The sequence below is a fragment of the Ailuropoda melanoleuca genome, chromosome 9 (assembly GCF_002007445.2).
Source record: "Ailuropoda melanoleuca isolate Jingjing chromosome 9, ASM200744v2, whole genome shotgun sequence".
In the NCBI taxonomy this organism is placed as follows: Eukaryota; Metazoa; Chordata; class Mammalia; order Carnivora; family Ursidae; genus Ailuropoda; species Ailuropoda melanoleuca.
The window spans coordinates 2,230,053-2,242,818 of NC_048226.1; the positions used below are offsets into that span (position 1 = coordinate 2,230,053).

A 12,766-nucleotide genomic window follows, 5' to 3' on the forward strand; every position below is an offset into this window, starting at 1 on the left:
ATCATGCGGTCCAGCCCTGTTGTCTGGGGATGAGCTGGAGCTTGGGGGGGGACCTGCACCTCTTCTGTGCACCCCGTTATTCTGGCCTGCGCGGTCCGATCTGCACGGGCAGCAGCCCACCTGTCTGCCCACCCCGTCTCTCTGACCCAGATGGTTTCTGGCCGTCCCATCCTCAAGGGCTGAGCTGTGATGTGGCTGCTTCGTGTCCCCACAGCGGGGTGCACTGTCCTCATCGATGGCCGTGTTGTCTCAGTGTATTCCGCGGGCTCACGCACATTCCCTCGCCCAGCGGAGCGCAAACCCTGCAGCTCATTGTGGGCCAGCGTTAAACACACACCCCCCACCAGGTGACTTGGCCCGTTCCTGTTGGTCTGTTCAGAGCCACCCGTGTGTGAGCACTGACTTCCTTCTTTGCAAGCAGGCTCTCTACCACAAAACAAAAAAAGCACATAAAACCACCCAGGACCTATTTCTGTCCTAAGCACGCAGCAGCGGGCTCCGAGGACTGTGCAGTTGACTTTCCATCTGGGGAGCAGGGAGAGCTGCCTGTGAGAATGATACTCGGGATCTTTGGGTCCGCCCTGAGCAGTGACCTCTGCACCCCGTTCGGCCAGCCCTCAAACACCAAACAATGCTCACCGGCCAGGCGTTCGGACCTGACTTCCTCCCTCCGTGCGTGAACGCTTCTGCCCCTTTCCCGAGTCATTCCAAAAGAGCGAATGCTGAGCACCGTCCATGACTGAGGGCCATGCTGGGCACTCACTGGCTTCTCTAAATCACCTTCCCCGTGACTCGGAGGGGGCTGGACATGGAGGGACTACAGCGGAGGGACTGAGATGCCAGCAGAGCCTCTGTTTCATACTTGGGTCTCATGGAGCCGGGCTATCCTCGCCGCCTCTGATCGCATCCCAGAATTTTTCGGACACCACAACAACTCAGAGAAACAGAGAGCCTGGTTTCCATGACGAGGTATCATGTCTCAGTGACAGCCCGTGCACACTGTCATGCAGTCCTCTTAATTATGCACGTTAAAATCGACCTCATGAAAGAGGCAGAGGCAAAGACATGAGATTTTTTAAAATCCCACATATTTTGCTGAAAGGGGACCAGGTGGGGTGACCTCTTTTAATTGGATCAGAATTTCTGGGGGGAGGAGCTTTAAAATGCCCAGACTTCCTAGGAGAGTGTTTCTCAAGCAAGCATCCTGCGGAAGATAAGGGCCTGAGAATTTCCGCATGGAAAAAAGGATTGTTCGCTGAGACACTTTGGGGGATCGCTGCATCGTGCTGCCTGTTCTTCCAGAAGTATCGTGCAAGTTTGCTTCATAGAGCCTCCAGTACCTTTTCAACAGGCTGTAGATGTTTTCAGAACTTTTGTTTTATCCAGCATTCTTAACTGCCTTAGACCTTAGAGACCCTCTTTAAACAACGCCTATTAACATGGCACAGAATCTGTGCTTCAGAAAAAACACTCTGGGAAACGCTGTTGCAGAACAGAAGGCGAAAGATCTGAGTGGGATTTTTGCCTAGGGTTGTGGTGATCGGCTAGGGCCTTGTGTTCGGAAGGGCTCTGAGGACCAGTCTGATCATCGTGGCTGGCAATCTCTGCTCCGGGTGGCTAGGTCCGACTCACTGGCCGGGACCCGCCTCCTGCAAGAATCTGGGTCTGATGCTGGGTGACTCCTGGGTCTTGACTTTCTTGGCTTTGTTCAGGTCCACAGAGTGTTCCCCAACGGGCTGGCCTCCCAGGAGGGAACTATTCAGAAGGGCAATGAGGTTCTGTCCATCAACGGCAAGTCCCTCAAAGGGGCCACGCACAGCGACGCCCTGGCCATCCTCCGTCAAGCTCGGGACCCCAGGCAAGCTGTGATCGTCACCCGGAAGCCGGCTCTCGAAGCCACGCCCGACCTGAACTCCTCCACGGATTCCACAGCCTCAGCCTCTGTGGCCAGCGACGTTTCTGTAGATTCCAGTAAGTGCCCCGAGCTTGGGCGAGGCCCTGTGGGTCACATCGCCTTTGGCCACATGGGGCCAGTCCTGCTGGGGCTGCTCAGTCGCGCGTGGCCTGCCTGGCATGGGCTGGGGATGTGTGTCTGTGTTTGTACGTGCACGGGCACGGGTGCAAGTCCAACCAGAGGCCTTCCCCGCTCGCGTGATGCCCTGGAGAGGGGGGCGTCCCTAACAATGTCCCTGTGCTTACCCTGCAGCGGAGGCCACGGTGCACACGGTGACACTGGAGAAGACCTCTGCGGGGCTGGGCTTCAGCCTGGAAGGCGGGAAGGGCTCCCTGCTTGGGGACAAGCCGCTCACCGTGAACAGGATTTTCAAAGGTGTGGTGTGCGTCTGAGTCTTTGTGTGTGTTGGGGCCAGGCCCCCACAAGGCTTCTGGGTACCTTCTGGGCCACGTTGGTTTCCCACAGCCCCGTGCCCTCCTGGAGGCAGACAGGCAGGCCTCTTAGGGACTCGATTCTGCTTTTTCTACCTTTTCTCCTCAGCTCGAGACATCCCCTTACTCCTTCTCATTTGCTGGGTCCTCGCAAGGGACTGAGCCCTGGGCTTGGTTCCGCTGGGCAGGGCCGGGACCAGGGCGAGGCTGGGGGAGGCACTGCTGGGGGCACAGCACTGAAGGGGGTCCCCCAAATCCGCAGTAGCCAATTTCAATGCACTATTTCTAAAAATTAAAATTAATTAAAGAAAATCCATAGTGAACAAAATATCAAAGTTTAAAGTAAGGACAGAGTATGACTTTCCACTTGTACATACTCGACCTCACTCGCCTCCCCCTCATCCTGGACCCGTCAGCTCCTGGTTTTATGCAAAACGTTGACATTTTGTTCAGCATGGGTTGAGGTGCAAGCCGGCATAAAGTGGGGGTCACTCAGGCCTTCCCGTGAACATCGTGAACGGCCTGCAGCTCCCACGGAGAACCATCTCTGTCCTCACTGCTCCTTAAGCTGGAGCCCCAGCCCCACAGAGCGGGGAGCTGTGGGCAGAGAGCACCAGGCAGGAGTCAAGGGACCCGGGTTCCGGCCCCAGCTCAGCCTGTAACTTGCTGAGCGACCACTGTCTCCAGGGCCAGAGGCTCCTGGTCCACACAGAGGTGTGGGGTGTGTCTGGACCCGGGGTGCACGGAGGCTCACTGGGGGGGGTCCCCAGGAATCCATGTTTACTCCAACTCTGGGAAAGACGTTTTTGACTTTCAAAGGGGGACTAGCAGCTCTGAAGCTCGGCTGGTTACCCATGTCCTCGGGCTCCTGGCAGGTGCAATGGGACGATTGCCACACACGTAGTGTTAGCAAGACACCTGACAGGCACAAAGGCCCGATATACTTCAGCAATTTTGTATTCTCATTACTATTAGCTGTTAGTCACTATTTCTGAATATCATTGTATCAAACGGATGGGAAATCCTCTTTCAATATAAACAAAGTAACACTCTTTCCGTAAGCAGCTTTGAAAGAGTGGGGGCCATACACGATTACGTCCTCTTCACACGGATGCGGGGGTCTTCTCCAGGCCGTGCAGAGTCAGGCACTGTGAACGCTCACCAGCCCCCTTCCCACACCGCCCAGTGCCTGGCGAGCTCATTCGAAGGGGAGAGACCGCACGTGGACGGGGGGTGTGGAGCTGGTGAATGTGGGGGCTCAGAGGGGAAGCAGTTCCCCAGAGGCCTCTATGATCCATGAAGTCTCCTCCACCCGGCTCTGGGCTCGAGGCTTCCTGGAACCTCCCTTCTCTGGGGACACATAGGCTGCACCTTTCCCAAGGGCCACGGAGCTGGAGGCTGGCACGCCCACCTGGAGGTCACCATCTGACGAGAAGCCTCCTTTCAGACCCGCTGCCGAGCTCCTAAGGGATGGGCACCCTGTTCCTTCCCGAGTTGTCCTGGCTCCTCAGAGACTGAGGGTCGGGGGTAACCTTCCTTGTTCCCCAGTCACCTGTGCAACCCGTTATCTTCCTCCTCCTCCTCTCAGGGGCGGCCTCGGAGCCGAGCGAGACAGTCCAGCCAGGGGACGAAATCTTACACTTGGCTGGCACGGCCGTGCAGGGCCTCACACGGTTTGAAGCCTGGAACATCATTAAGACGTTGCCTGACGGACCGGTCACGATCGTCGTCAGGAGGAAAAGCCTCCAGGCCAAGGGGACCACAGCTGCCGGAGACCCGTAGGCAGTCTGGGGGCCGACCAAAGCCAGTGACGCACAGCTCCTCACGACCGCTATTTCTCAGGGTCGCTGCTAACCCCTGCCCGGGTGGGGAAAGCAGAGATGTGCTTCCTGGGGCCGCTGCCCTGGCCCAGACCTTCCAGGATGCCGCATAGCAAGACGGTCGTCCCGAAAGGAAGGGCAGCGTCGCTCCGGGTGCTACAGACTACGGACTACGGACATAGAGCGTGCTGATAATACTGTGGTGCTGTAAATAAAAGGGGTATGTTCTAGTTTGGTACGCGATCCATGCCCTGCTTTGCAGATTTTCCAAGTCCTCTAAAAGTGTAACGATTCACACCCAGACAACATTTGCTTTTCTCATGAATCTGCCACGTGTGCGGGCTCGGAGGGACAGGCCATGCTGCTTTCCTGGGCATCCGCCCGAGCACCTCGAAGGCTGGGGGCTGCAAGCACCCGAGGGTCAGTCTCTCACGCCCCGGCAGCTGATGCTGGCTGTTGGCTGGGAAGTGAGCTGGGGCGGCCAGTCCGGACACTCACAGGGGGCCTCGCCCTAGGGCCTGGGCTTCCTCACCACATGGGGGCTGTGTGCAAGGGGGAGAACCAGATAGAAAGTGTGTCCTACTTATGACCCTGCCTCAGGGCCCCGCGGCATCTTCTGCTGGGCGCTATCAGGCGGAGCCTGCCCAGGTGCAGGGGAGGGGAGATGCTGCTGGGCTGTTTTGGGGAAACACAATCCACCACACAGAACACTTGCAAAACTGGTTTTGTTTGAGTTGGAGAGGATCCTAGGCAAGGGTGGTACCGGGTGGTGGGGCAGGGAGGCGAAGAGGAGTCAGGTGAGACTCAGGTGTGAGCACAGAGCAACAGCACAGAGCAGCACGAGTACAAGAGGGTAAACTAGAAATGGCCACCATTTCCCCGCCACGCGCCACGCGCTGGGCTGGCGTTCAGGGGACACGGTCTTTACTGATCACAGTGGTTTCTACAGAGCGTGGTTTTGTGCCATTGTATTGGTGAGGGCACCAAGACCAGGAGATGGCAGGTGACCTGTTCATGCTGGTGAATGAGGAGGCAGAAATTAAGCCCTTCTTTTCTGGGATCTGGTACAGACGGAGAGGCCAGTGCCCGACCAAACGGATGTCTGGTTCGCTCATCTCTTAATGCCCGATGGCCACGCTCAGGACAGAGGTCTATCAACAGCAAGCAGGGCTCCCTGACCAGACCCCAGGCAGCATCCCAGCCCTGCCCCAGCCCTGCCCCAGCCCTGCCCCAGCCCCGTGACTATGGTGGAGACTGGAGTCAACATGAAAGTGAGTTATCCCTAGGCCAGGAGCGCTGAGGCCGTGTCAGTGGAAGCTGGCGGCTTCTCCAGGGTCCACAGGAAGCAAAGACCATTTCCAGGCAGTGAACTCCTAGAAAACCCACCGGGGGCCCCTCTTCACGCAAACGCCGCATGTGACGTCACCGCAGAGGGCGTCTGCTCACTGATCCACTCACCCTGGGAAGCAGTGGCTTACAGTAGCCGCGTCCTGCCTGCTGCCTTGCATACCCCTTCTGAAACCTGTCACGCCCCACGCCGGGCAAGGACTCTGAGACACCGTGCGGACAGGTTCTTCAGGTTTAAAAACACTGCGGATCACCGTGATCCGGCACTGGGAGGCGTGACTCAGTTCCCTACGCACGCCATAGGACCCTGCCCAGGGCTGGCCCACGAGGCCACGCAGACTCGGAGGCACACCCACGCCCCACTACCTCTCAGGGACAATTGGGCAGCTACTGGGCCAGCAGCCAGGTCAGGCATGTGGACCAGCCCAGGGAAGGTGGAGTGGCCTTCCGTCAGGACTGGGAGCAGGTGACACACGGGAGCACAGGGCTGGCCACGGGCCAGGGACACAGAGAAGCTGTCCTGCAGGTCTGGGCAGGCTTGTCTCAGGACTAGGGCACAGCTAAGGGTGAGCCCGCAGCCCTCCCAGTCCCTCCTCCTGCTTCGGAGGGTCCGCCTCTCCCCACTCAGGACGCCACCACCGGTCAAGTTTCCAGTCTCCATGCTCAGGGGGTGGGGGGAGGGTCTTCAGTCCGGGAACCAGCAAGGTCTTAACACAAGAGCTCACCCATTGGTTCTTCCCGGTGCCGGGACTGACACGGGAGATCTGGCCCTCCCGCGCCAACGTCTCCAGAGCACAGGAAGCACAGAACAGGGCCTCGGCAAGACGTTTCCCGTCAACCCCGAACACCGCAAGCATCACAGCTCACTGTCAGGGACCCACTTCCACCCCACGGACAGGAACCCTCCCCAGGGCCTCTCCCAGGCAGCCCTGGTTCCTTTCAAGCCGTGTCATACCAGTCCACACGTCATTTCGTCTGCACGGGCTCTTGAACGGCAGGCTACGTTGGGCTTGCTATTCATTGTCCTATAAACACGGGACGTCAAAGCACGGGCCGAGGCAGGTGCTGTTCAGGAACAGAGATTCTGAGCGGCAGGCACTGGCCCGGATGCATGTCTTCTGACTGCTAGTCCAGCGCACTTTCACCCGGTGGACCCCGTGACCCAGGTCCTCAGGGGGCTGGCTTTCCACCCTGCTGGACAGGGAGGCATGAGTGGCTTCTGGGGTCTCCTCAGCTGGCACCCGGCAGAGTAGGGACCTGCTACGTACTTACCGAGAGAATAAAATCTAAATTCAGGAGTCTGGCGAGGACTTCTTGGTAAGTTAGCTGGACGATCCCAACAGCACCACTGTGGGATCTGTGGCCACATTACAACCCGTAAGAAGGGGGCTCTCTAACCCTTGACACGAAGCTTTCCTGTTTCAAAGCTGGCTCTTGCTTCAGCACATCCAGAGACAGACACCCCAGGACTCAAAGGTGGGGATCTGAGCTACTATGCACAAGGGGGCTGTCTGCCACTTGGAGGACTCTGGAAATTTCCTGCTGACAGTAGTCACTGTAACACGAGGACACTCCGGTTGGACACACGGGCGTGTTCCTCCCCAGCAGACTGTGTGGTCCTGACTGGAGACAGGGAAGGGAACTTGTGTGGCAGCCAAGGCCCCCCCTTCCCAGTGGCAAGGCCGCGCTCCCCAGTTCCAACGACTCACACGGTGGGCCAGGCTGGTGTGGGCCCCGCAGTCTCAGAGCAGAGCCCAGAGCGGGGACTCCAGCCAGCGCTTCTGGAGGGGACCTGCCCTCCCATGCTTTACCCTGACAGCAGTGCGGCCCAACCAGGGAGGACTCCAGCCCTGGCTTCTAGACAGAGGGTAGGAGAGGGCAAACGCTGAGGGGGAGAAGGCCCTCCTCGGAGGCGGGAGGGGCTTGCCCTACTCACCATCAGCCCAGAGCGTGCCGGCCCCGAGGCTGCGGAGTCGGCTTGGGGCACAAGCAAACTCCCTGGGTTTCCTGGGGACACAGGCGTTAACTCAACAGAAAAGAGTGGAAATGACCGATTCGAATAGAAGATACAACAAAAAGAAATAGTGAATGTATTTTTCCTCAATGCTTATCTCATTTGTGAAAACACTATTTTCCAAGCCGTTATCTTTTTAAGGGGGAACGTCTGGTGCAGTGTTCCCAGGTGGGAGGGCACTGGGTACCAACGAGGCAGCAGAGCGGGGCTTTCCGTGTCAATGGGGAATCTCGCTGACGGGGGCATGCTGTCTCTGGCGGTGACTGGCACAGACAGGCTTTGGGCAGACCGCATCCCCTGGGGTCTGCTGGCTGGAGGGGTGCGGGCAACCAGCAGACAGGGCACAGGAGAGGCTCCCCCAAGCCAGCCCCAAGGGGGAGGAGGAGGAGTGGGGCGGCAGGGGCCATTCTGGCCGGCTTCTCGGAGATGAGCTGTCCCCAGGAGGGTCCCAAAGGGTGAAAACTGGCCCTCGAGCTCCCAGTACCCCGGGAGCTCTGTGATGAGTCACAGGAGTCCTCGGCCAGGAGGTGAGAACGTCAGTCACACAAGGTCTTCACGGCTTTCTCCAGGTTGGCATAGAAGCCAGCCATGCTGCGGGGGAAGAAGGAGTCCACCACGCTCCGAGGGAGGTAGCCGCTGAGGTCGGTCTGGAAGAACGTGACCAGGTTGGTCTTGTCGGGCTCCCTGGGGAAACAGGAGCAGAGCCGCGTCACGCACCTGGAGCGGGGCACCTGGAGCGGGGCACCGGGGCCGCCGAGGAGCACTCGCCCTGGGAGACAAGGCTGTGACGCTGAGATTTGTCATCGGGAACCCCACCCTGCACGGCACCCGCCCATCACGGCGGCCGAGGGCTTCGACCCTTTACAACCCCGGCCTCCGCACAGTTGCAGACAGGGCAACTGAGGCCTGGAGAGGGACGGGGCGGGCAGATAAGCAATGCCAGCCAGCATGTACCACTCCAGGCTGTGGTTCCTCTACTCTGTACTGAGTATCAGCACTGGGACTGGGACGCCCACGTTCTCAAACATGGGAATGAGAACTGGGAAAATGGGACAGAACCCTCCCTGAGCTCAGCTCTGCGGCTGACTTACAGCTTAGCCTTGGGCATCTCCAGCCCATTCCTCGTGAAGGGGAGACGAGACCCGGGTGGGACATAGGGTGGGGACAGCCACTCTCAGCCGCTCTGGGCTGGCGGACAGAGGTCAAAGAGCACAGGAGCAAAGACCTGGCCCTCCGGCCCTGCACTGCCAGCCTCTGACCCGGGAGAGATCCCGTGACCTCCCTGAGCCCGTTCTCTCATCTGCCAAATGGGATGATGACACTTGCCCAGCCCACCTTATGGGGCCGGAGGGGGAGCCCCACATTGAAAACAGTAAGAACTAGGCCTCCCACAATTCCTCCCGCTGTGCCTAGTGCGTGGGCACACTGTGTCCCTGACACGTAGAGAACAGGCTCCGTAATGCCCAAGCCCACGGGCCGTAGGCAGCTTTATTCCTGCCAATTGTAATTAATGCGCCCAGTGAACAGACGGTCCACAATTAAGCTACGCGTAGGTCTGGGCACGTCGCTCGCTCCAGGAGATCGTCCTCACCCTGGCAGAGGCTCACAGAAGCAACCGCAGGGGTGGTTAAACCCTCGCACGAAACCTGGCTCCGGGGGACACAACGGGTGCTCCACGTGGACAGCTGGAAGACAGCAGAACGGGCAGTGAGCTACGACCTCAGCCCTAGTGCACGCAGACGCCCCCATGTGAAGTCTGGGGAGTCAGCATGGGTGCCCCGGGACCTGCTCCTGAGCCCCCCACCCCACTGTCCCTGACACTCACATACGCACACATACAAACCCACACTTGCACACGTGCGGACAGACACGTTCACGGCTTCCCAAGTCTGCCGGCATCTCAGGGAGAACGTTCCACGGTGCTCCACGGTTGGGGGCAGGAGGGAGGCACCCCCTCCAATCCACCATCTGTCCCCACGTGAAGATGCGGAGGAATGGCAGGGGCTGCAGCTTTTGGGAGGCTGGGGCACATGCGCAGTGGTGGGAGGGAGGGGACAGTGCCACCACCCCGCACATCAACAGGGTAGACCATGAGCCTCCGCGGGAATGATAAACAGTGCTGGCCACATCTGTGGCGTGAACGTCCAAGGACTGGCCTGTGCACTCTCTCCCCTTGGCCCCTCACGGCACACGATCCCTGCACCTGGTGAGGCGAGGTGCACGCAGAACAAGGGACCCAGGGCGTGAGTGCCCTGGTGGCCGCCTGGCTGTCACTCACCATTGGAACTGAGGCTCCCGTCCTCGTACTTCTTGACGAGCACCAAGTCCACAAAGTCTCTGGGGGAGATGAGCTTCATGGCGGCCGGGGGGCTGGCGGTCCTGCTCACGCACAGCATCTGTCAAGCACGGAGGAGTCCAGCGGCCGCCCAAGGTCTCCCTGCCCCTGCCCCAACCCAGGGTCCGGCCCTCAGAGCAAGCACCTCCTTCCCGCTGTGCCCGGGCAGCCTTCTGGCCCCCCCAGCCCTGGCCCTGGCCGGAACACCCCTTGGTCCTCCCCCAATCTCAGAGCACCCCACCAGTCCACTCTCCCACCTTGAAGGCAAGGTCGCCCCAAACCCACCACGCCTTCTCCCACCGTTCCCCTCGTCCCCGCCCTCTCAGGTTCCCAGTGCAGAACAGGTCAGGTGCAGGATGGGATGGAGTTCCCTGGGGTGCCGGGCAGGCAAGGAGGGACTGCACTTTGAGGGACTCGGTTTTCAGACTGGGGCTCAGAGTGTCTCGGCCAAGACACCTCTGCCCTCAGGGTCTGAGTCTTCGGGTGGGCATGCAATCCTGGGGGCACTGGGAATCCATTCCAGATGGCTCAGCCTCCCCGTGTTCTTCCTAAGACCCCAGCCTGGGAACAGGCTCACCTTCACGCAGGCTCTCCCTTCCCACTTGGTACCAATGCACAGCACGCCCTCCCCATCCGGAATCTTCCTAGCAGGCGCGGTCCCTGGGTGCCAAGTCTCCCAGGGCACCAAAAGGACACGTCAGGAAGGTGATACCAACAGCTGAGCCAGGCATGGCGCACTGGAGTTAGAATCCCACGTTCTCCCCTCTTCCTCTTTTTAAAGGCCAAAGCTTACTGTTAGAAACAAGGCAGTTTCGACACTTCTGAATTCTCCTATTTTGTAGCAGGAATGGCAGAAGTGATATATATATTACTAACTGATGGCTTCTCGTCCGGATTCCTGCTGCAGGACACATCATTCCTGAAGGAGCACTTACAGTATTGGTAAGAAATGCCGAGGGCGGCAACGTGCGATAAATCCACAAACTCGGCCGCAGCTCTGTGTCTCAGCCACCCTGGTGTCCACCTGTCATCTAACTATCCAACTCAGAATTCGAGTATTTGGGCTTTCTCAAAATCATGCTGATAAACACCAGTCTGCAAGGGAGGGCTCCTTCTCTGCATTCTCGCCGCTTCCCTGAAGGGCAAGGAGGCACCGCAGGTCAGCTGCGTCTCCCCTTCTCCAGAACCTGAGCTCACCCGAAACCTGTGTCTTCCTCTTTTCTTTTTGAATTTTTTGCCCAGGTTTTTTTTTTTTTAAATGATTTTTTATTATATTATGCTAGTCACCATACAGTACATCCCCGGATTCCGATGTAAAGTTCAAAATGTGTCTTCCTCTTTTCAATTACTGTCCACTGAAGGCTCTATCTTTCAGCCTTTTTTTTCCCTTTAAGGATGTCATTTCTAAGTCATCTCTACATCGAACGACATGGGGCTCGAACCTACAGCCCCGAGTTCCAGAGTCACCTTGCACCCCTCTTTCTAGCAGTACGTCCTATCTTTTCAGGGGGCCATGAATTAACTTGAGAAAGACCTCCTCTCATTGAGAGATGTAAAATAAATGACTTTTTACGTATAAGAGTCCTTCATCCACATTTGTAATATAATCATACTGTCTTAATAAATTATAATCATATCTCAATCCAAATTTTTCACACGCAGTCTTAGGTCACAGGAGAGATATACACGTAACTTATATAAATATTTATGATGAAGAATGATGTCTTTGAAGAATAAATAAATTAGGATAAAATTCAGTAGCCTACATACAATGGAAAAATAAGTTCAAGAAAAAAAATAATGTAAAATTTTTGACTCAGGAGAATGGGTTCATGTATGATGAGGAGAACAAAGGCAAAAGAAAGCAGATAAAATTAAATTTCCTTATAACTTGCAGAGGAATGACAAATACTTGAGTCAGGCCGAGCCAGACATTGTCCAGGAACTCAGGACTGCCTTCCTGTTAAGGCCTTGCTAGATAGAGGGAAGAGACCTTCACCTGATCCCAGCCAGGCCTCCGGGATCCTGGCAGATTTCCTTTTGGAAACTTCCTTTATTTCTACCTCCTGCCCAACTTAAAACTGTATCATCAATAGCTCCTCACTCTCCCAGTGCAGACAGCTCTCTCTGCCCAACGGCCCTGCCTCTGTGCTTTCATGAAAGCACCTTTCTTGCACCTAACATGTCTCAAGAATTCTTTCTTCACCGTTTGCTCCTGGCCCACATCACATCAATGTATTTTTAAAATAAATGATAGTAAGTAATATCAGGTCATGTAGCTACAGCTAGAAGAATGAGGGCATCGTTTTGCTCAAAACTGTCTGATTTATCACATGTTTAAAATGCCATGTTCTGCCATTTATGATGAAAATTTCAGACTCAGACGTTTAAATGTGAGGTGTCAAGTGGATGTGTGGGGATGACACAGGATTTCTCAGAGATAGGCACGTAAAACACTGAAAACTTGCAGGACAGGACTGACAGGGTCAGGAGGGGTACCGGTGGGGGGGGAGGGGGGAAGGCGTGGGGGCGGCTTTGGGCCCACAGTGGCTCAGCCCTGGGCCAAGGACTGAGGGTCCCCTGCGGCCCCAGGCAGGGAAACAGGCATGTGTGCTCAGAAGACAGAGACCCTGTAATATTGATGAGGGAGCAGAAGGTTGGCTGAGGACAAAGCCCATGCTGAGGACCCGCAACCTCGCCCCACCCCCACTCCTGGGTGGGTATGTGTGACATCCCTCCAGGAAACTTCCAACTGCCTCACTCTTCCTGCTTTGCTGGAGGGAAAAACCACCTTAGCTGGGTAAGAGCCAGGCCTCCAGGATCCCAGGATCTTCTTTAGCCTATGAAGTCCTTTTGGATGCCTCC

The 12,766-nt window shown here is 57.0% G+C and overlaps 2 protein-coding genes across 6 annotated transcripts in view; one reads left to right on the forward strand and one right to left on the reverse strand.

The window, feature by feature from the left end:
- The window catches only part of IL16 (interleukin 16), a 71,265-nt gene extending 66,817 nt beyond the window's left edge, over positions 1 to 4,448 (forward strand). For all 4 annotated transcript variants that reach the window (XM_034667798.1, XM_011224774.3, XM_011224775.3 and 1 more), the window contains 3 exons: positions 1,713 to 1,971; positions 2,207 to 2,329; positions 3,974 to 4,448. In XM_034667798.1, the coding sequence (XP_034523689.1) occupies positions 1,713 to 1,971; positions 2,207 to 2,329; positions 3,974 to 4,167 (576 nt within the window). In that variant the 3' untranslated portion in view covers positions 4,168 to 4,448. The remainder of the gene's footprint in view (positions 1 to 1,712; positions 1,972 to 2,206; positions 2,330 to 3,973) is intronic.
- Positions 4,449 to 7,614: 3,166 nt separating this feature from the next.
- Positions 7,615 to 12,766, reverse strand: part of STARD5 (StAR related lipid transfer domain containing 5) — a 7,556-nt gene continuing 2,404 nt past the window's right edge. Inside the window, exons 4-7 of one of the 2 annotated variants that reach the window (XM_034667799.1) lie at positions 9,845 to 9,962; positions 9,414 to 9,587; positions 9,158 to 9,251; positions 7,615 to 8,250 (exon numbers count right to left, since the gene is read on the reverse strand). In XM_034667799.1, the coding sequence (XP_034523690.1) occupies positions 8,103 to 8,250; positions 9,158 to 9,251; positions 9,414 to 9,587; positions 9,845 to 9,962 (534 nt within the window). In that variant the 3' untranslated portion in view covers positions 7,615 to 8,102. The remainder of the gene's footprint in view (positions 8,251 to 9,157; positions 9,252 to 9,413; positions 9,588 to 9,844; positions 9,963 to 12,766) is intronic. The other variant, XM_034667800.1, reaches the window with a different exon arrangement.